The following is a 23,837-nucleotide window of genomic DNA, read 5'->3' on the forward strand; positions in this document are numbered from 1 at the left end:
GAAATATATCTAAAGTAAGATGCTTTCTGTCACAATCAGACTCTGAAAAGCTGGTTCATGCCTTTATCTCCAGTAGATTAGATTATTGCAATGCACTTTTTGCAGGACTAACAAAGCAAGTGTTACATAAACTCCAGCTTATTCAGAATGCTGCAGCCAGAATTCTAACAAAAACCAGGAGGTATGAACACATCACTCCTGTTTTATCCTCTCTTCACTGGCTCACTGTTAAACAAAGAGTAGATTTTAAAGTACTTTTATTGTCTTTAAATCTATGAATGGCTAAGCTCCTTCCTACATGGTTGACATGCTGACTGAATACACATCGGACAGATCCCTTAGATCATCAAATAAGAGTCTTCTAATCATTCCTAGAACCCACACTAGATCTGCTCATGGTTCTTTCAGTCACTACGGTCCCACTCTCTGGAATTCCTCCCCACAGGAACTAAGGTCTGCTCCAACAGCCCTCTTTCAAAAGCAAACTAAAAACTTACCTTTTTGCACAGGCGTTTGAATAAAGTACATGGTTGGCTGAGTGATCGCACTTTTGTTAAAATTGAATTATTGTTGTTTTTCTCTTGACATACCTTTGTCTGTTTCTGTTATTGTAAACCTGTAATTTTGTTTATTTATGTATTTGAGCACATCGAGTCCATGCTCATCATGTGAAATGTGCTTTATAAATAAATGTGCCTTGCCTTCATAAATGTAATGAAAGGTATGAACATTTTGACATTTGTAGACGGTAGAAAGTACCGGGATAGCGAGATTTACAAAAAGGTGAGCGAAAAGTTGTGCGAAGCAGCATTTGTACGAACGCCAGACCAGATCAAGCACCGCATTTTGACTGCATGTAAACGTAGTCAATGTGAGTCAAGAGTTCCAGGTTCCCATCATTTTAATGTGAACACACACACACATCTGATCATGGGGAAGTGTGTGTCTGCAAGGTTCATCCTGAACTCTGACAAAGACTGGAGAAGCAAAGGCCTGGGAACATCTGAAATGTGCAGCTTCTCTGGCGGCGGCTTCCATGATGGTTAGACAGCATGCTCCGATTTGATCAGATCCAGAATCATCTGGATGGTTGTTTCACCTGCAGCAGAGAGACGGTAATAAGTCAGACCCAACACCTGTTTGGATTTTAATTGTAACTGCGGACTGTAGTTTTATCTTACGCTGTAACTTGTCTACAGTATGTGCACGTCATTATAAGGCGACAGGTGAATGATTGTTCCTCTTTTTGTCTTTTTTTAAATAAATTGCTTCAGCTGCCTTTTTTCGCCCCCATCCCGGCGTAATTATGGAAGCTGTCGCTGACATAGTTATATAATGTAATGATACCAGCCTTCATCCACTACATACAGCTGAATGATGATATTTATAGTAGATATAAAAAAAGAAATTAATCAGCATTAGACTTCACGTGTGGTAAGGGAGTTTGTTTCTTGCATCAAGCTCAAAGCCAAATTTGACTTAACAAATTCTTCAGGCTACAATGACGCTCTCTGTCCACATTGAAAGCGTTATGGGCCCCCCACGTTATTTTGATTGACAGCTGAAACTTGCTTTTTTAAAGGCTGATTTATGGTTCCGCGTTACACCAACGCAGACCCTACGGCGTCGATTTTACGCGGAACCATAAATCAGGCTTTATTCACCGCACTACCCGCCCATGCGCTCCTGAAAGAAACTCCTAAAATAACTCCTAAAAGAGTAAAGAGACAAGTAAAAGATGGGTGAGTACTTGTAATCTTCCTACGTTTGTACTTTCTAAACAGAAAACAAGCTTGATATTGTGATATTTAAATTTTCTTCCTGCCGCTTGCATTGAAAGCCGGTTGAAAGCGCTGTAGGAAACGGTCATGGATGAGGAACGGCTGATCCAGTTAGTTGAAATGAGAAGTTATCTCTATGATACCTCCTCATTTCACTACAAAAACCTCAAAAAAGTAGCAGAAAGAAATAATATCCTATTATTACATTATCTTATTATTATATCTTATTATCTTATCAGAACCTTCCAGCTCCCTGTCCATCTCCCTCCAGCCAGCTGCCACTTTATTGAGGTTCTTGTATTGAAATGACCATTTCCTACAGCGCTTTCAACCGGCTTTCAACGCGAGCGACAGGAAGAAAATAGAAACCGGGCGTCCGACAAAAGTCCAGCTCAAAACGGCGCGCCGCGTCGCGCTGCGCAGCACTGTGTCGCTCGCAGCCAGTTTGGACAGTCCAATAGAAAACAAAGCAATGGAATTGTTTTTGTCGCTGACGCTCGCTCGCGTCGCATGCAGTTAGGACACGGTGTGAGAGCATTATAAGGCGAGGCATGCAGGATTTTCTTGTAACCATTTAGATATTGTACAGAATATTTTTTAATTATGGTGTTGTTGATTCAAGTTAAGAAAACATTATGGTGTCTGGATTTACCTTCAAGTTTGGTTCTGGGGTTTTCCAACTTCTTTTCCAGCAAAGAGTCCATCAGTTTCCTCAAATGTTTGAAGATCACACCGATCCGTACCGGCGCCTTGAAAGAGGTACAAGCAACATTTAATTTAATCATTTAATAAATTAATTAATTAAAAAACTTCCCCCGGATCCAGTTTAACAGAAGTTTAGACTGGACCAGGGAGTTTCCTGGGAAGTTGTTTCAAAAAGATTGTGACTAAAATTTTCAAAAGATCAATGCTAATTTTACTCTAACTCTTTGCAATCTGTTGAGCTGTTAAAGTAATGTCTGTGACTTCTGACCTGGAAGCTGATCCATCCATCTAAGGTGATGAGTTTCTCTCTGTGCTGAATATCAATGTCGCCTCCAAACAGCAGCATGGGGAAAGGAGATACCAGAGTTGTGTCTCGCAGGTAGATCTTGGTGTATTTCACCTGTGTGGAAGATCCATCAACATTATTGCGTATTGCTGATTAAAAAACATAAAATCAAACACAAAAAGTACAGACCACACGCTAGGGCTGGGCGATTTATCGAGATTTTAATATATATATATATATATATATATATATATATATATTTTTTTTCAAACGCGATATGGTACGAGACAATATCGTTTATATCGATTTAAAAAAAATAAATAAATAAATTGATTTTGATAAAGCTTATTTTGTGACAAAATTGACTTGAATGTTTTATTTGAGATTTGCACAAATGTTTTATTTGCACAACTGTCAACCTCGGTGGAAAAGTCTGCCTGTTACTGTCTACATTGTATTAATTGCACAGTGTATTTTAATTTAATTGTTATGCAGGAAAGGGATATTTGTTTTATTTTATTCAAGAAGCATTTTTATTCTATATATGCAGGCAGTTTATTTTTATTTCATTTGTTTTATACATTTTGATATTGTGCAGACTTCTGTTAATAAAGGTACCTTCATTTGGCTTTTTTAAGGGTTTGCCTCAGAAAAAAATGAAGCTAACAGAGATGCTATGCTATAATGCTTTGGGGGAAACCCCAATTATGGCACAGAAAAAATATCGATATATATCAAGTATCGCCATTTAGCTAGAAAATATCGAGATATGACTTTTGGTCCATATCGCCCAGCCCTACCACACGCTCATCTTCCGCACCTTCTCCTGATATAAAAGCCAGCCGTGCGTCTGCAGGTTGCGGTTCACAGATGAAGGGTGAACTTGAGCTTTTCCTTGAGGCGTCTCTACCGTGCAGGCGATTCGCTCCAGCACGTCCACGGACTGTGTGAACAGGACGCGGGCCACGCTGTCGTAGAGGCCTGCCGTCAGAGCCGCGTTCAGCACCGTGACCTGCTGCTTGGACAGCGAAGTCGCCTGCTGCTTCGAGTGAGACGAGGAAGAGGAGGACCAGAAGCCTGCCTGCTCCATCATCCTCATCAGTCCGTGCTTCACATCCTGTGGGGATTTAGAGGATTAGACTGAATGAATGCAATTTAAAAAAATTTATGAAATTAAACTTTCATGTTACCTCTATTGTGATGAGAGCAGTTCGATTTAGGAAGTACTTCCTGCAGTACGACACCTCAGCTCTCTGCCCATCTTGCTGGGAGTTTTTCCACCTAACAAAGTAAAAAGGAAACACATACAGTGAGAGACATGAGAAAAATGAGAGAGGCCTGTAATTTTCATCACAGGTATATCTCAACTATGAGGAAAAAAATGGAAAAAAAAAAAAAAAAAAAATCCAGAAAATCACATCCTCTGATTCTTAAAGAATGTATTTGCAAATTATAGTGGAAAATAAGTATTTGGTCAATAACAAAAGTTAATCTCAATACTTTGTTACCGTATTTTCTGGACTATAAGCCTTTTTTCATAGGTTTTCAACCATGCGGCTTATACAAAGGTGCGGCTATTCTGTGGATTTTTCTTCCACCGCTCGGGGCGCTCTAACCGGAATTAGAATCAAAACTAAGACAAAATAAATGCAAAGAAGAATACACTACTTCTTCTTTAGCAGATAGAAGTAGGTAGAAGCAGATTTCAAACAGATAAATAAATACCGGTTATTTTCTCTTGGTTCTGTCCCGTTTTAATCAGCAAAGTTGCTGCCGTGTTAAAAGACACTATTGGGAAAGGATCTATTTAGGTACATACATGTACATTATTTACAGTTCAAAATCGTTATGTACATGTAGTAAATATCTAATCTAACAACATAAATATCTGCGGCTTGTATACCCTTTTTTTTTTTTTTTTTTTTTTTTTTTTTTTTTTAAATGGAGCGTGTGCAGGTGTGCCTTATATAACTTTTTAAAATTATTTTTGTTTAAAAATAGAGAGGATGCGGCTTATATGCAGGTGCGGCTTATAGTCCAGAAAATACGGTATATACCCTTTGTTGGCAATGACAGAGGTCAAACTTTTTCTGTAAGGTTTTCACACACTGTTGCTGGTATTTTGGCCCGCTCCTCCATGCAGATCTCCTCTAGAGCAGTGATGTTTTGGGGCTGTCGCTGGGCAACACGGACTTTCAACTCCCTCCAAAGATTTTCTATGGGGTTGAGATCTGGAGACTGGCTAGGCCACTCCAGGGGCCTCATTTATCAACCGTGCGTACGCACAGATGTGTGCGTAATGTGTGCGTAAGAACATTCCCACGCAAAGTATGGAATTTATCAACTTGTACTTGTGCGTAGGAACGTGTGTAATTTTAAGCACAACTCTGACCATGCTTACAACACAAAATCTAGTGGTAGAACAGTGAAATTACATATAGAATCCATTAAAAGAGTCACAGTGTTCAACAATCTCAAACTTCATACATGTTCCCCGTTTCCTCTAATTAATACAAATTCTCAATTAGTAATTTAGCAGACATTTTGAATAATTGGTGTGACAAGCTATAAAAGACAGCTGTGGCAGGACGACCTGAAAAGAAAATACAAGTACCATGGCTTATCTTGCACTGGAGTAGGATTTGGAGAACCGTGCGCTCCGAAGAGAGCGCATTTTCAAAGAGCGTACTGATCTGTTCAGTGAGAGCAGAGTGGCTTCTCAGCAGGTACCGCTTCCCCAAAAACATTCTGATGGATCTATGCTGTGATTTACAACCAATGTTGGAGCGGGATTGTTCTTACGCACACATTACGCACACATCTGTGAGTACGCACGGTTGATAAATGAGGCCCCAGGTAAAGGCTGAATTATGCTTCTGCGTCAAAACGACGCCGTGTCTACGGCGTGTGGTTTTTGTACACGCAGAGGACACGCCGTCACATGCGCCGTCAGTGACGTGCACCTCCCGAAAATTGTAACTACGCGTCGAGGAGACGGCGACCACACGCAGACTGAGAGGGCTGTGATTGGTTCGTTTGAAAGCGAAGCATTTCCGGTTTCCGGTTTGAAGCAGTAGTGAAATTCCAGGGCTTTTTTCTTCGTTTATGTGTGATTTTTTTTGTTTTTGTTTTTTGCACAATAGTTGTCCTTATCTCTTTGATTTACTGTGACCGGAAAAAGTCGGATAAACCATTCAGAAAAAGATCGCTAACTAGTGGCCGCGGGGGGTACTGCACCGCGACCAAATGGAGAGACGGAGAACTCTGAACGATTCGTGACGGCGTCACGGGTGCGCCGTGTGCTCTGCGTGTGTGTGACGCAGAACCATACCCGCACCTTAAGGGGGAAAGAATCCATTCACGCATTATTAATGGGTTTGTTGCTACCATATATGGTCAATTAGAGGCGTTTCTGAATGCAAATGACACTAACCATGCACGAGCATGGCAGTTAAGAACAGGTGGAATTTATCATCACTGATTACTTACTAGTGTGCGTACGACCGGTATCCGCACGTTTGATAATTACGGATTTTTTTGTACTTACAAACATTCTAAATTTGATTCCTACGATAGAATTTAGAACCTTTTCTACGCACGGTTGATAAATGAGGCCCCAGAACCTTGAAATGTTTCTTTCGAAGCCACTCCTTGGTTGCCCGGGCGATGTGTTTGGGATCATTTTCATGCTGAAAGACCCAGCCACGTTTCATCTCCAATGCCCTTGCTGATGGAAGGAGGTTTTCACTCAAAATCTCACGGTACATGACCCCATTCATTCTCTCCCTACACGGATCAGTCGTCCTGGTCCCTTTGCAGAAAAACATCCCCAAAGCATGATGTTTCCACCCCCATGCTTCACAGTAGGTTTGGTGTTCTTTGGATGCAACTCAGCTCTCTTTCTCTTTCACAACGAAGTTTCTACCAAAAAGTTGTATTTTGGTTTCATGTACTGGCTTTAGCAGGGGGAACGTCTGGCACTGCCGGATCTGAGTCCCTGGCAGCGTAGTGTGTTACTGATGGTATTCATGGTTACTCTGTTCCCAGCTCTCTGCAGGTCATTCACTAGGTCCCCTATGGTCCCTGTGGTTCTGGGATTTTTACTCACCGTTCTTGTGATCATTTTTACTCCACAGGGTGAGATCTTGCTAGAGCCCCAGATGGAGGGAGATTATCAGTGTCTTGTACGTCTTCCATTTTCTACTAATTGCTCCTACAGTTGATTTCTTCACACCAAGCTGCTTACCTATTGCAGATTCAGTTTTCCCAGTCTGGTGCAGGTCTACAATTTTGTTTCTCACGTCCTTTGACAGCTCTTTGGTCTTGGCCATAGTGGAGTTTGGAGTGTGACTGTTTGAGGTTGTGGACAGGTGTCTTTTATACTGATAACCAGTTAAAACAGGTGCCACTAATACAGGTAACAAGTGGAGGACAGAGGAGCCTCTAAAAGAAGAGTTTACAGGTCTGTGAAAGACAGATATCTTGCTTGTTTATAAGTGACCAAATACTTATTTTACCCAGGAATTTATCAATTAACTCCCCCCTTTCTGTCTCTCATAGTTGACGTGTACCTACGATGAAAATCACAGGCCTCTCTCATCTTTTTAAGTGGGAGAACTTGCACAATTGGTGGCTGACTAAATACTTTTTTGCGCCACTGTAAGCAACCTCTTTGTTGAGTTTGCAACATTTCCTGACACCTGCGTTGAACTAATGCTGCCATTAAAAGAGGTGGGACCACTACCACGGCCTTTGCCTTTTAAGTTTAGAGAAAAATAAACTGTCCATACCCCAGATATGCAGTGTAAATGGTCAGGTGATCAGAGTTGGCTGTCGCTAGCGCAGCTTTGGCCAGGTTAGCTTCATCCTTTCTGTTCATTGGTGTGGAGAAAGGCGACTTCTCTGTGATGGCTGCTGCAATGGTTGCCTGAAAGAAACCCTCTCTTCAGATATCAAACAAATAATACCAAAATGAGAAATAACCTCATGACATAAGAGCAAACGCCACACAGCTGGACAGGATCAGTAGACCAGTCTGCTGAATGATGAGGCCGTGGGACGTACGATGGGCTCCAGGCAGCCGAGGATGGCTCCGTAGACGAGCATCTTGCCGATTTTCACATTGACCGGAAGACTCGCCAGGTGGTGTCCCAGAGGGGTGAGAGCGTGACTGGTGGGATGGCACGCGCCGATCTTCCTGAGCAGGTTGACGGCGTTACTGACCGACTGGGGCTGGGGAGCATCCAGCGCCCGGCTCAGAAAGTCCTCCGGGGAGCCGTACTGACATTTCTAGGAGGGGAAAGAAGATTCATTTGTCTGGTGTGTGGTTTTTTGTTTCTAGATACATGGATTGACTTATTTACTAGGCCTGTGTTGAAAAAAATCGATTCTCTTATTTTAAATCGATTCTCATATTAATTCCTAAAAATCGATTCATATGTCTAAAGATCGATTTAAAAAAATAAATAAATGAAAAAAAAAAAAAAGAAATTTTCATCATTACATTACAACTTTTGGTACTTTTTTGTTTATCCCCAAAAAAGGAATGTTTTGTTGGACACGAGAATAACTGGTGCCATGTTTTTGCCTTTAAATATGTTTAAAGGTATGAAAACATTAAAGTTTTCAGTTATAATTGCATAAATTGTCTATATTTCTTTGCTTTATATACTGTCTTGGGGTTACATTTGCATAAATGTTAAAAACCAAATTCTCATAAATGGGGAAAAAATAAAACCGATTTCATCCGTCTCTGTTTCCTCCCTGGATCTGTTTGAAAATTCTGACACACATGATGTTTCTGTTTCAGTTCTATCAGCATTCTGGGAGCTGATTGGTCCTTACAGCATCATTAGCTGCCAATACTTGCTGTTGAATCTCAATATAATACTAGTATTAATATGTTGCATAACTACAGTCATATAATTCATGCAACAGCTCAAAAAACAGTTTTATTAGCAGTAACCCAAATCAATATCGGATCGAATCGGATCGTGATAATCGATTCTGAATCTTAATAATCGGAATCGAATCGATTCTTGATATTTGAATCGATCCCCAGCCCTATTATTTACCATGATGTGAAGACAGAGTTCCTCCAGTGGGACCCGCAGTATCTCTGGGACAGAGAAGTCCATGAAGCTATCGAACCTGGAGTCAAACAGGATAAATAAGAGGAGAACAAGACCAAAAACAGGGAGATGTTGGGTTTGTTTTCAGTCTTTTTTCTTTTGGTTCCATCTGAATCCCTGCATAATGAACTAATGAAACAGTGTAGTTCCCCTCTTGATATCTCAGGGGTTCTTCCTTTAACTGTGTTCCTCTTCTACAACATGTTGAATGAATGATTTCTGTACCTGAACTTAGGATAAAGTCTGAAGCAGAAGCCGTTTCGGACGCGTCCGGCTCTCCCTTGTCTCTGGAAGGCGCTGGCTTTAGAGACGAACGTTTCCACCAGAGAACTCATCTGGCTGCTCTCGTGGTACCTGAAAAACAAGCCCGGATTAAGTCAGATCTTCCAAAAAACTACCATTTTCTCTCTTAAAGTGGTTCACTCAGGCCCCCGACACAACTTTTGCCACATCAGACGTACTTAAAAACATATTAATGTCACTGCCATGTGTGAATATACCAGCTTAAACCTCAGACTCCCGGCTTGAGAAGTATCCCCGTCCAAACGTGAGGAGGACGCTCTTTAAAGCAAGTACCGTATTTTCCGCACTATAAGGCGCACCTAAAAGCCTTCAATGTTTTCAAAAGCTGACCATGCGCCTTATAATCCGGTGCGCCTTATATATGTATCAATATTGAGCCGTAACAGGTCTCGCAACCATAGATATATATACGTAGACGTCTCATGACATGCTGGAACGTAATTCAGCGTGGCCGCCATATTGGATGGGTCTCCTCACTCCAGGCAAAATTAACTACACTGGAGTTACAGAGTGCCAGCACACGCAAGAAGCTGCAAAACAGTTATTTTTCAAGGGTTTTAGCTCCCCAGCCCCAGTTGCAAGCCTAACAGGGTAGTATAAGACCCTGGAACGACCTGGATTTATTTATTTATTTTTTTATAGATATATTTATTGAGGGCAATAAGAGAAAAAAAAAAAAAAGGGTTGCCGACCCTTGGTCTAATGGATGCAGAACGTAACCCCAGCCTCTACTGTAGCGCCTTATAATGCGGTGCGCCTTATAGTGCGGAAAATATGGTACACTGTTCGAAGGGACTGACTTTTAGTGTTGAGTGGTCCTTTGTTATTTTGTCATCCATGGTGATATTTACACTTGGAGGTCGTTGTGAACCACAAATTATGACCAAAAGAGCCTTCAAAGTGAAGCCTAACATCCTCAGGCAGCAAAAAGAAAACAAATGCAGCAACAGACTGGATCATTTTCAGGGAAAAGAAATGTCTGCACCAAAAAATGAAGTGAAATTTTGAACAGCTGTATCAGTCACCTGATCTAAATCTGTTCAAGCTGCAGCTTGAACACTAAACACCAAAACGCAGCCACAGAAAAAACGCATCGTTTTTGTGTTGCGTTCAGACCGCCACGTAGAAATTATGTGAAAGTGTTAAGAATTGAAATACTTCCTGCTACACCAGGGCTTTTTGTTTTTAACATTTAGGCCTTGTAATACTACAAGACATTTTAACTGAAAGGTCTGCCTTAATTTGGAGATAATTTCACATCCCATATTTAAAAGTAAATATATTCCATTAACACTTCTTTTACTTGTACTTTCTTTCCTAACTGAATCATCGTTTGGCCGCGCCGACGTTTGAATGTTGCTCCTCAACTGTGAGTTGTAAAAGTAGTTATTTTAACAAGCTGAGAAATCTGGTTGTTAAATCCATGAATAGAAACGTAAATCACACAAATTCCTGTTTAAATTCTTCCTCCACTTTGAAGAAGAGCCTGCACTTTAATCTGGTTTTGAATGAAGCTAAAATGAAAATGACTTCAGTGCTCAGTGTACGAACTCTTCAGGATGATTTGGGATAGTTTTTGAATTATTTAATGCATTAAACTGCATAAACGGAGATGAAAACAGACTTGTCAGACATGTTAAACGCTACATCTGCTGAGATTTGTCTTTAACTCTGTTCAGAAACACCCACGCAGATGAAGCGCTGTCTGAAGTAATATATCAGGTCTCAAATTTTGGATCAACATAACAGGGGCCAACTATAACACTGAAATCAAACGTACTTATTTTCTTTGGTCTTCCCAGTGTCAATGACGAACACAACATCAGGTATGGTCACACCTGTCTCAGCAATGTTGGTTGACAAGACAATCTGAAAGAGGCACAAAGCAGAAAATAGTTACAAGGATGTGTTTTTCTATTTAAAAAAAAGTCCAAACACAAAGCAGAGTCAGGTGAAAATGAAGATGCAATTACATAAAAACAAACTATATCTATATATATTTAATATAACTATATAAACCAGGGGTTGGCAACCCAAAATGTTGAAAGAGCCATATTGGACCAAAAACACAAAAAACAAATATGTCTGGAGCCGCAAAAAGTGAAAAGTCTTGTATCAGAATTAGAATGAAGACAACACATGCTGCATGTTTCTATATTAGTTAGAACTGGGGGAAGATTTTTTTTTTTTCATTATGCACTTCGAGAAAAAAGTCTAAATGTCGAGAAAAAAGTTGAAATGTCAAGATTAATGCTGAAGTACAATATTGAGGAAAAAAGTCATAATGTCGAAAAAAGTCGAAATGTCGAGAAAAAAGTCAAAATGTTGAGAAAAAAGTCAAAATGTTGAGAAAAAAGTCAAAATGTTGAGGAAAAAGTCAAAATGTTGAGAAAGTTGAAAGTTTTGAGAAAAAGGAAAGGAAAAAGGAAGAAACAAAGAGAAAAAAAAGGAAAAAAAGAAAAAGGAAAAAAAGAAGAAAAGGAAAAAAAGAAGAAAAAAAGGAAAAAAAAGGTCAAACATTTTTGAAAAAGCTCCAGGAGCCACTAGGGCGGCGCTGAAGAGCCGCATGCGGCTCTAGAGCCGCGGGTTGCCGACCCCTGATATAAACTATATACATTACTTCTGAATTACGCTTCAGTCACATGTACCTTTCTAACTCCAGCAGGGAGCACTGTGAACGCAGAGGCCTGGTCCTTGGACGAAAGAGTGGAGTGAAGAGCAACAACTCTGTACCTGAAAAGGTTTTTAAGACCCGTTGTGAGACAAAGAGACCAGGATAACTGATCTATCCATTACTGGATCACAGCGTATTTCAGTATGTCACCTGTTCTTGTCCCGGAACCTCTTATCTGAGGTGACCAGGTCGTACAGCTGCTGGATGTGAGCCAGACCGGGGAGGAACACGAGGATGGCTCCGTCCAAACTTGCAAACTGTGGAGATTTGTCTGGAACGAAAACGCAAAAAGAATCGCAGTCGTTTAAGTCAACACGAGTGGGATTATGTAATCTGCGCTGCTCGACACAAATGGTGATGTCTTGTACCTAAGTAGTCGACGAGGTCAACGAGTAAGTCCATGTTGATCTTATTAGGGTTCATATACTGCAGCACCTGACGAGTCCTGCTACTGAAGTGGTCGAGGTCGGGACCCAGGTCCCAGCCAGAGCAAGAGTCCCTCACGATCACCTCCTGGTGCAGACACGCAGGAAGCAACAGATGAACATTTAGAATTGACAAAACCTGCACATTTTTTTTTTTATTTCACCTTTATTTAACCAGATAAAAAAGACCCATTGAGGTCAAGACCTCTTTTCCAAGGGTGACCTGGCCAAGGAAGGCAGCAGCACACGCCACACACAAATAACAGCAATAACATAATAAACATTAAAATGAGAGTGCAAACTGTTAGCGAATAAAGTGCAATAGTGGTGACTTCAATAATATGTAAAAAACAACTTCAGAAATAATTTAAAATTTAGGAACACGGTCACATGTAGTTTAAAAACAACGGTTTTTAAGAAGTGAGCGAAAGGCTTCAAAAGAAACAAGTTCAGGCATTTTCAGTTCATTTTGTAAGGTATTCCACGCAGAGGGTGCACAGAAACTAAAAGCTTTTTTCCCCCTGAGTTAGTCCGAACACGAGGAACAGCCAGGTGCAAAGTGTCATTCGACCTTAAAGCATAACTGCTTTTAGTTCTCTGGAGAAATAAACATAAATAAACAGGAACCAAGCCAAGAAGAGCCTTATAAGTCAGAGTCATCCGGTGTGTAAATCGTCTAACATTCAGAGAAGACAAGCACATAAGTGGCACATTTCTATAGCAACATGTGCTGCGTGACCTGCTCTAAAACTAGTGCATCTTGGACGAAAAATCTAAATCAATAAAAGTTCTGCCAACTGAACAAAAAAAAAATCCTCAAAGATTTTCACAGTTTCCCCCACCACCCCTACCTGGTGCTGCGAGGTTTTGCCGCCTTTTTGCGAGACAGAGATGGAGACCTCTTCTTCATCTTCCAGGATTTTCTGGCAGTACTCCGAGTCCTTTTCCAGAACGTATCCCGTCTGCTCCACGATGTCCTCTAAATGATACACCTGGAAACAAAACCGGATCCCATTTCCTTGTAAATGCTCTCCGATGGTGACAGACTTCAAAAAACTGAAATTAACATGAAAAGGGCTAAAGTTAAATCGGGTTCCGAATAAAACGAAGAGAAACGAAGTTGGACTCCAACCTCCACTGGGAACGTTCGGCCTGGTATGTTGATCACCGGGCAGCGGTTGAAGTAGTTGGAGAACTTGTTGCAGTCCACTGTGGCACTCATGAGGATCAGCTTCAGGTCGGACCTCTTCATTACGACGTCTTTGAGGACGGTTAGCAGGAAGTCTGACTGGACGCTCCGCTCGTGGACCTGAGAAGACGGAGTTGACGTAGAAAGGGCTGGGGTTGAACACTTTAGCCTTAAAACATATTTGTGCATCTGAAAGAGTAGGGCTGGGCGATATGGACCAAAAGTCATATCTCGATATTTTCTAGCTGATGGCGATGCTCGATATATATTGATATTTTTTGTGTGCCATAATTGGGGTTTCCCCCAAAGCATTATAGCATAGCATCTCTGTTAGCTTCATTTTTTTCTGAGGCAAACCCTTAAAAAAACAGTCAGTTTTAATACAAAGCCTCGTGTCAAATGTCACACAGGTACTTTATTAACAGAGGTCTGCACAATATCAAAATGTATAAAACAAATGAAATAAAAATAAACTGCCTGCATATATAGAATAAAAATGCTTCTTGAATAAAATAAAACAAATATCCCTTTCCTGAATTAACAATTAAATTAAAATACACTGTGCAATTAATACAATGTAGACAGTAACAGGCAGACTTTTCCACTGAGGTTGACAGTTGTGCAAATAACAAAACATTTGTGCAAATCTCAAATAAAAACATTCAAGTCAATTTATCACAAAATAAGCTATATCAAAATCATAAACAAAAAAAATGTAAAAAAAAAAATATATATATATTTTTTTAAATCGATATAAACGATATTGTCTCGTACCATATCGCGTTTGAAAATATATTGATATATATTAAAATCTCGATATATCGCCCAGCCCTAAAAGAAAGGTGTTTATACCTCGTCCACAATGATATGCGTCAGGGAGCTTAGGTGTCTGTCATTCTGGAGCTTCCTGAGCAGGACTCCAGTCGTGCAATACAGCAGGCGGGTCCATTCGCCAGACTGATTCTCCATCCGGATTTGGTATCCACACAGCGAAGACTGCATGCAACACAAAAGCAAGTCAATTAAATGGGAAATGGAGCATGCAGTCAGAGATAGTCAGAGCGCTTAACACCAGAGAGTGCGCTCACCTTGGTTCCTGGTCCGCTCTCGCAGCCCAGCTCCTGGCTGACTCTGCTGGCCAAGCTCATGGCCGATATCCTGCGTGGCTGGGTCACCACGATGTTGCAGGGCTCAGCAGCTTTCCCTCCAGTCAGCATCTCCTCCAGGAGGAACTGAGGGATCTGAGTGCTTTTGCCGCTGCCCGTCTCACCGGCCACCACGACCACAGGGTGGCGCTGCAAAGCCTCCATGACACGACCTCGGTGTTGAAAGACTGGAAGCTGCTCTCGCTCCGCCTTGAATGTTAAGACACCAGTTGAGCGATACAGTTTTATTTAATGTGAAATTAATAGGGGTGTAACGATACACTAATCTCACGATACGGTACGATACACGATATTGAGGTCACGATAACGATACGATATTATAGCAGTATTTTTTTAAACAACCTTGAATTAGGAACATATGACTAGAAAAAAGTATTTTATTTGAAAGACACAAAATACAAAACAATGCTGTATGTTTGCCCTATTGTTACAGTTTGTAATGCTTTATAACTGTTTAAGTTTTAAAGAGAAAACCAGGCCAACCATTTTCCACCAACTGAACTAATAGTAAATGTCCGGTTTGCATTATGCATCTTCAGTTTCATACAAGTACAAATATTTTGCCACAAACTGAATCGTTTCTCATGTATGATATGACTTTTTTCTTTTCCAGAAATTTAACAACTAAAATTAAATAAATAAATAAATAAAAGTAAATAAATGCATACAATTTTACATAATAAAAAAAGATTGATTCATGCTCACCTTATTAGTGTAAGAGGAGATTTATTTTTGTTAAGAAGGTTATTTTGGTAATTCAGGGTTCATTATTTTATAAATATATTCTTTATATTCTGTAAATCAGGGACTATAATGACACTAGTCAGTTTATCTGTAGTGATTAGTCTGTTTTAGATTGGGCGGAGTGATACAGCACTAGGTGTTGTGTTGATGATCTAAAATCCTACACTGTTGAGGGACATTAAAGTACACTGGAACTCAGCAGAAGTTGTCCCCGTGTTTATCCTACTCACGACCCCAAAAAGTTTTCATTTAATAAGGTAAGGCTTAACTCTACACCAGCCTTACATAAGTAAAAGTTCAGAGCTCAAAACGGGACTAGTTTCTTCTGAGCGGAGTAAGATTTTGGTCCTCGCGGTCGCGGTCGGATGTGCGTTACTATCAACACAATAGATTAATATTAATAACCCAATAACGCGATACACTTTGTCACCTCCACGACACGTATTGTGACGTTTTTGTATCGCGAAATTTCGTGGCACGATATATTGTTACACCCCTAGAAATTAACCACGTGGAGAAGGGTTTATATCTACCTGCAGTTTGTGAGCAAGTGGAGACTTCCTCAGCTTCAGAAAGAGCTCCCTGGCAGCTTCAAGCCCCGCAGCGCTTTCCCTTTTCCCTCCACGCTTCTCACACCTGTCCTCCTTTTCTGCTCCTCTCTCCCCAATATCAAGACCAGCCAGATTTTCCCAGGATTCCTCAGGCTCCTCTTCCCTTCCCCCGTCCGTCCCAAACGTCTCCTGCCTTTCCGACCCGGACTGCTCCCCTAGACCCTGAACCTCCTGCTGCTGTTTCAGCCTGGTTAAGAGCCGGGAGATGAACTGGTCCCGGGGTTTGTTGGCAGCCGTCCGGCTCTCGTCCCGTCGCTGCTGCTCGCCGTCTCTCCACTCCAGCCAGACGTCTCTGTAGGTGGGAGGTAGGAGCTGGTGCACCGACTGCGTGGCAGACAAAAGGAGGGCAGAGAGGTCTCAAGCTGACATCAAGCAGACAATATGGGTAAAGGTCTCACATCCTGCATGTGTTAACACATACTTGTCCTTTCACCAGGTTGTAGAGGGCCAGTGTGGCAGCCAGATGTTGAGCCTGCATGCTGTCTTCAGTCACGATGGTTGGACAAACCTCCAAAAAATCATCTACTCTCTGAACACGGGCCCTATTGCATGCATCAACACACAAAGGGTCAAGATAAAATTTAAAAAAAAGTTTTATCAGCAGTCAGTAGGGGTGTAACGATACACTAATCTCACGATACGGTACGATACACGATATTGAGGTCACGATAACGATACGATATGATATTATAGCAGTATTTTTTTAACAACCTTGAATGAGGTAGTCATGAGGAAATTGTCTTTTATTTGAAAGACACAAAATAATGCTGTGCGTTTGCCCTATTGTTACAGTTTGTAATGCTTTATAACTGTTTAAGTTTTAAAGAGAAAGCCAGGCCAAACATTTTCCACAAACTGAACTAAAAGTAAATGTCAGGTTTGCATTATGCATCTTCAGTTTCATACAAGTAAAAATATTTAGCCACAAACTGAATAGTCTCTCCGATGTATGATTTGACTTTTTTCTTTTCCAGAAATTTAACAACTAAAATTAAATAAATAAATACAAGTAAATAAATACATACAATTTTACATCATAAAAAAAGATTGATTCATGCTCACCTTATAAGTGTAAGAGGAGATTTATTTTTGTTAAGAAGGTTATTTTGGTAATTCAGGGTTCATTATTTAATAAATATATTCTTTATATTCTGTAAATCAGGGACTATAATGACACTAGTCAGTTTATCTGTAGTTGTTAATATGTTTTAGATTGGGCGGAGTGATACAGCACTAGATGCTGTGTTGATGTTCTAAAATCCTACACTGTTGAGCGGACATTGAAGTACACTGGAACTCAGCAGAAGTTGTCTCCGTGTTTATCCTACTCACAACCCCAAAAAGGTTTAATTTAATAAGGTAAGGTTAACTCTACACCAGACTTACATAAGTAAAGGTTCAGAGCTCAAAACGGGACTAGTTTCTTCTGAGCAGAGTAGGATTTTGGTCCGCGCGGTCGCGGTCGGATGCGCGTTACTGTCAACACAATAGATTAATATTAATAACCAAATATCGCGATACACTTTGTCACCTCCACGACACGTATCGTGATATTTTTGTATCGCGAAATTTCGTGGCACGATATATTGTTACACCCCTAGCAGCCAGTCAAATTGAAAAAAAAAAAAAAAAAGCATGTGCTTACTTGCATCGCCAGTATTTCCCAGCGGCAACCTTGTGAAAAGTTGGCGCTGGACTTTTGGGCAGATTCTTCCGGACCCAGTCGATGAGGAACTGTTTGGGGGACTTTCCCGTCCAGCTGCGTGCCGTGTAATCAAAGTTGCGGATGTCTTTTGGTTCATTCTTTTTCACGACTGGAAAGAAAAACATAACTCGGGGTCAACATGTCCTTTTAACGCAAAGATCAGTGACGTTTTTCCATTTGTAACATCTGCAAATAAAAGCTACAGTTACTTTTCACTTGTTCTGTTACTTGATAAACGACTGTGACTTGATCTTAGATGGACCTTTCTCTGCAGGAGGTTCTTTCTCCGCTCGTTCAAACAAATTGAAGCTGAGGTCCTCTTTGTCGTCGCCGACAGGAAGTATCTTTTTCTCTTTTCGGGGTGCATCCACCACTTTTATAGCTGGATTGAACACAGGGTGGGACTCCAGGTGTTTCATTTCTAGAAAAAGAAAAACATGTCAAGAGTGACATGTTAACATGTCACTCTTGGCTGCTCTGGTTGCAGCTGTGAAAGAAGACATTAGAAGAGAAGTAAAACAGGACACGGTTGTTGGAGATTAATCTGAAATCGAGCACCTTGCTGTATGACCCGTATTCTGTCCTGCACCATCCTCTGACCCGCCTTGTCTCCTTTGGCCTTCGCAGTGGCTGCCATTTCTTTAGTGTCATACAGCTGAGCAGTAAGGACCAAATACCTGTCATTCTACAAGAAGACATAATACATGTCATAACACCATCCACATTTCCAAAAGGTTTTTGTAAAATGCAATAAAATCTTCCATCTGCAATTTCTCAGCTTGTTTGAACCATTACTTACAACATTATTGTAAGATCAAGACACACAAAACAATCAAGGTGATCTGTAAAGTTGCTTTCGTCAATGAAAATCATGACTAAATATCGTCGTCAACGAACCTTTATGACCTGAGGAAAACGAGACGCAACGAAAATGCTGGTCATGTGATGATAATATATAATGCAATATCGTAGAGGAAAAAAAACGAGACTTAAATGTAGATTACAAAATAAAAACTCTGCAAAAATGTGTCTTCATTTCAAACATTCTACCAAAGATCCTTAATCTCCATGTTTTCAGTTTCCTCTGGTTTAGTTCTGCTGCTGGGTGACGTTAGTCCTCAATCCCAGTCGGGGAATCAGATCCAGAAGATGCAGCTGCAGAGTTAGAGGCTGATGCCGTTAACACAGAGCTCTAGGTTCACGTCAATTAAAAACAAAGTTACAGAGAGAAACGCAGGGATCTTCTCTGGGGCTGGAGAAGAAGAAGATCCATCTTTGGATAAACTTTCCTACATAGATGTGGAAAAGAAAAACCAAATGTGTCGTTGAAAAAGAAAAAGACGGAGAGAAATTAGAAAAATAAATATGTTGTAAACTCAAATTAGAGTCTTCTGTATCTGGAATTAATGTATTCTTGAGTCTATAAGGTAACAATAACATTATAATAAGATAACCTTGTTTGAATTGTAAAATGGGTTTGAGTAAATACAATCTTTGACTAAAACTAGACTAAAATGGTCCTGGACAATTCTGACTAAAATGCTCAGACTTTTAGTCGACTGAAACTTGACAAGACTAAAAAGGAGAATGAACGTGACTAAAACTAATAAAAACTAAAATGATAGCTCGACCCAAAGACTAGACTAAAACTAAAATTGAAACAGATTAACAAAAACAACACTAGTGACCCGTCTCATCTCCGACATACGGAACCAGATGTAGGATCTTTCAGCGTGAACTCATCTGACCACAGAACTCACGAGTCTCTGCACTCCTTCAACTCTAAACAGCTTCCTCTTTGTGTAGCACTTTTTATGTTACATTTCTGGATGCAGCGGTGGACATATGTTGAAAAACTGATCTGCACAGGTACCAACCAGTGGCGGCTGGTCAGTAGAGGGCGCCGCCCCCATCAAATCAAGAGATGAAAAATAAAAAATCAAAATAAAATAAAAAACCTGTAAAATGTAAATAATTAGTAAAAAAAAGATAATATTTTAGTCTGTGGCTGACTGTCAATAGTAATTAAATTTTGTTTAAATATTTATTTGGTTAAAAAATGTTTTTTATTTTATTTACTTCTGCAAGTAAGGGGCGCTGCTCAAACAGAATCCAGTGTAAACTTTCAAACATTTGATAAACACGTGACCTGAGGATCTCTTTTAATTGGTTTGAATTATATTTGTAATGGGACGCAGTTGTGTGCGTCTCAAAAACTCAGTTATCAGCAATGGATCACCGATCAGTATCGAGACTCGTGTGTTGTTTTTAATCGAATGTGATTGCACAATTCATTCCCCGTCTATATTAGAAGATCAAACAACTACACAAACCAGATTTTTATGCTTGTTTTAAATAGGTTAAATAACACTTCCTTTTGAAATAATATTTGTTGATCAATTATCTGAAAGGAAGGAACGTTACCTTTTCAAATATTATAAATTCCAGACAGAACAATGGAAATGTTAATGTTTTTCTTCTCGTGTAAAATAAACTGAACCCAAACCAGGAAGAGAAAAACAATATAAAATAACAGTTGTTGAAATGTTAAACCCCTACTTTATGTTCAGTTTTCTGTTTCCACTGCAGCAGAACTGAACTGCTTCCCTAAAACTTATGACCAATAAGCCATTGTTGGATAGTTACATTTTTCTAAATTAAAAAAGGACCAAAATATTATTTTCTACCTTTCCTTTTTCCCCATTGTACCAAGCTTGTACGTAACTGTGACTTCTGTGTACCGTTACATCCCCTTTGTATGCCAAGGTCAATTACACCCCCCCAAAAACATTTTGCACCAGCTGCCACTGGTACCGACCACAGAGGCTTTAAATTTAAAGTTCCTCCTCGAGCATCACCTGAGGGCTGCTGTCCAAAACACTGTTTGAGCGTTTCACATTCACAGAAAAATGCCTCAAATCCAGATGGATTAAAGAGGAAACATCAAGGATGTTTCTCACCAAAATGGTGAGAAAAGACGAGGAAGTTTAAACCATTTCTTCCCTTGATTGTGATGGGGAATGTGCAACGGATGAGTTTGCAATTTACACTGCACCAATATAATGTCCCCTTGTGAATGAATGAAATATTGTTCAATTGCTTTAAGTTTACTTACTGGATCGAACTTTTCCTCCATTTCTGGGTTGTGTGTTTTCTTCCCCTGTTCTTCTTTCTCCTCCTCATCATCATCATCATCACTGCTTTGCTCTGCATACCTTAAGATCCAGTCCTTCACGTCAGCATCATCTTTCTCTGTAGTCTAGAAAACACCACAAAATACTTAAATGTGAAGTCACAAAACCTATACGTGTCAGCCTATACTGGTGTGATTAATCAGACAAACCTTGCTGGTCTCTCTGCAAGTGTTGTTGACCGTTTTGGGGCTCGGAGCTACAGGTTTCTGCTGGGGAGGAGGCTGGAATTTGGGCCGGCTCTTCTGGACCTCCTCCTGCAGCTGCTGGCTGAAACCATCTGGTAACTCCTCTGGTAAAACAGATGACATGCAGGATCAGCTTCAAGAATGGCGTTGGTATTGACAATTGAGCGGCTCTTGATGCTCCGTTACCATCTTTGAGGTTGAGGCAGAGCCAGTCGAGAGCAGAGTGGAGGTCGCCTCCGTACAGGACACTACTCTTCATCGCCTCTTCGATGTGTTCTCTCTTGAAGTTGAACTTCTGTAGAGCGGTGTACAGGTCCTGCAGCAAAATGACATTACAACAGTCAGTTTCAATACCACATCTAAATGTCGATGAATAAAAACTTCGCTCTACCAGTAGTTTCTTGCTTGTGAGTCTGCCAGATATGGGTCCTTTGTCCCCATTCTCCTGTCTGAAGTCGTTGATCAACTTGATGATCTTCTTCTCCAGGTCTGCTTGGATAAACACCTGTATTAGCAATGTAAAAATAGTTAATCGTCAACATTTTATTTCAACATGACACTCATTTAAAAACAGGATGTGACTTTTAAGACAAAGATGTAGCCCTTACTTTAAGGATTGACTTCTCTGAGACCCCACCTTTGTCCGCCTGAGCCGTATTGGAAAGACTGTAAGTCTTCGGAGCTGATGTGGGAATAAAAAATAAAAAAACAGTAAAAATACACACCTGAGACACAGGTTCAGATGATCAGAGCAGATTGGAAACAAGGGAAGTCAAAACATAACTGAAACACAAGGACACGGGTTTCAAAATAAAACAGGAAGTTAAACCAAACCGTGACACTCAATCTTTTTTTATTTATTTTTATAGTAATTTATTTTTTTCCTTTCCCTTTATGCAATCTTAATTTAATAGGACGTGTGATTGTTCTCTCAATCTGATGTATTTATTTTGACATCTGATTTGTTCTTGTTAAGTAAAGTAAAAAAAATAAATAAAACGTTTATACGTCCATTTTAATATTATCTAACTCCATCAACATATATTTCTGGTCTTTTCAAAACATTCAAGTTGGTGTAATTCCATCCATTATCTATACCCGCTTTATCCTTTGCAGGGTCACGGGGGTCTGCTGGAGCCAGCTATTTTCAGGCGAGAGGCAGGGGTTACACCCTGGACAGGTCACCAGTCCATCGCAGGGCCACATATACAGACAAACAACCAGACACACTCACACTCACACCTACGGGCAATTTAGAATCACCAATTAACCTAGTATGCATGTTTTTTGGACTGTCGGAGGAAGCCGGAGTACCCGGAGGAAACCCACGCAAGCACGGGGAGAACATGCAAACTCAACACAGAAAGACCCTGCTGGGCCTGGGAGTCGAACCGGGGACCTTCTTGCTGTGAGGCAACAGTGCTAACCACCAAGCCACCGTGCTGCCCGGTGTAATTCTTAAGAATAAAACAAATTCCAAACCAATCTTTAATGCTTCTTCAGAAAACGGATTACCTGCCTACAAACGGTTACCATAGGAGTATATTGTGCAGGTTAATTGATAAAAGTCATTATGCTGGCTCCAGGAACAGATCATGAACAGATATACGCATATATGCACTAGATCAGTGGTTCTCAAATGGGGGTACGTGAAGGCACTCCAGGGGGTACGTGAGATTTAAAAATATACATATATTTAAAAAGTAGCATCCATGCAAAAATCCTTTAAAAATAAATATTTCATAAATAATTGAGGAAAATATAAGTCTAAATTCATAAAATTAATTTTATATTCAACTTATTATCCTAAAACCGCAGAGTATCCCCCACACCAGGATGGTTCCACCTAACCTGTCAATCACCTGGCTTCACCTGTCAATCACTTGGACCAACGATGGAGTCGTGGTTGAAGCGTAGCAGCAATATTTTTATGTTTAATAAATCAGTTACTGATGGCACAGTGCACTGTTTTAGGTCTTTTTTTTTTACAACCAAAAGTGCTTTGCGCTGGTTAGGGGTTACTTGGCTGAAAAAAAATTTCGCAGGGGGTCCATCACTGAAAGGTTCACATCTACGTCGTGGAACCACTGGCGTTCATGTCTCTACACTTGCGCCTGACACTGTTTTCTTTTTGTGTCACTGTTGTTTTTTAGTCTTCTGTATTGTGTTTTTTGTCTTTTATATCATAGGTTGTTGTCTTTTATATCGTGTATGTTATATGTATAATTTTTTAATGGTACTATGGACCTCTTCTCAAGATGTGTCTTTAATAAAGTATGAATTGAATTGAATTGAAAAAATGTTGAGGACCACTGCACTAGATAGTGGTGTTTATTACTGCTGATAGGCACAGTGGAAAGAAGCATGGTGTATTTGGTGTATTTGGTGTATTTGCTGCATTTCCAGACATCCCCACCTTTAGACTTGCTCTCCCTGGCTGGTTTTGCGGGTCGCTCGCTGGCCGGCTGTTTCTTCGCCTCTTCCTCCGCCGCGCCGGCGCCGCTCCTGCAGGCTGAAGCCGGGCCGACCAGGCCGGCTGCACCCGCATGGCTGCCTGGTTTCTTCTTCTTTCCACCCATGTTGTTGAGCCGCCTGCTTATTTTGTGTAAAAACTATGTGGAAATGTCGTTGCAAGGCATCAGTGCGGAGGTGTCGGCAGGAGAAACACGACGGTGGCGAAGAGAGGAGTTTGGACCACAAGGGCTGCCGTAGAGAAGCGACCAGCCGTCGCAGCTTCA

The 23,837-nt window shown here is 40.5% G+C and overlaps 1 protein-coding gene across 1 annotated transcript; it reads right to left on the bottom strand.

Moving 5' to 3' along the window:
- Positions 1-496: 496 nt before the first annotated feature.
- Positions 497-23,784, bottom strand: dhx29 (DEAH (Asp-Glu-Ala-His) box polypeptide 29). The gene is made up of 28 exons (XM_061733671.1): positions 23,516-23,784; positions 21,708-21,781; positions 21,491-21,604; positions 21,286-21,415; positions 21,064-21,203; positions 20,836-20,979; positions 18,279-18,405; positions 17,983-18,141; positions 17,661-17,829; positions 16,437-16,557; positions 15,938-16,339; positions 14,583-14,849; positions 14,347-14,490; positions 13,438-13,614; positions 13,157-13,297; positions 12,249-12,393; positions 12,031-12,151; positions 11,855-11,939; positions 10,987-11,075; positions 9,129-9,257; positions 8,847-8,922; positions 7,837-8,061; positions 7,563-7,699; positions 3,963-4,053; positions 3,593-3,889; positions 2,755-2,886; positions 2,434-2,530; positions 497-1,099 (listed from the first exon to the last, which is right to left on the bottom strand). The coding sequence occupies exons 1-28, from the start codon at positions 23,676-23,678 to the stop codon at positions 1,044-1,046; spliced, it is 4,152 nt and encodes a 1,383-aa protein (XP_061589655.1). The 5' UTR covers positions 23,679-23,784; the 3' UTR covers positions 497-1,043.
- Positions 23,785-23,837: the final 53 nt, after the last annotated feature.

Source organism: Cololabis saira, chromosome 11 (assembly GCF_033807715.1).
Source record: "Cololabis saira isolate AMF1-May2022 chromosome 11, fColSai1.1, whole genome shotgun sequence".
Classification (NCBI taxonomy): domain Eukaryota; kingdom Metazoa; phylum Chordata; class Actinopteri; order Beloniformes; family Belonidae; genus Cololabis; species Cololabis saira.

What these genes read in the sequence shown, in the direction of transcription:
- dhx29 (XM_061733671.1), bottom strand. Translation starts at nt 23,678, where the DNA reads ATGGGTGGAAAGAAGAAGAAACCAGGCAGCCATGCGGGTGCAGCCGGC. An exon ending in AGAACCTCCTGCAGAGAAAG is followed by an intron (nt 17,830 to 17,982) that starts GTCCATCTAAGA and finishes TTTTCTTTCCAG; the next exon opens with TCGTGAAAAAGAATGAACCA. An exon ending in GGGAAGACCAAAGAAAATAA is followed by an intron (nt 9,258 to 10,986) that starts GTACGTTTGATT and finishes CTTGTTTTTCAG; the next exon opens with GTACCACGAGAGCAGCCAGA.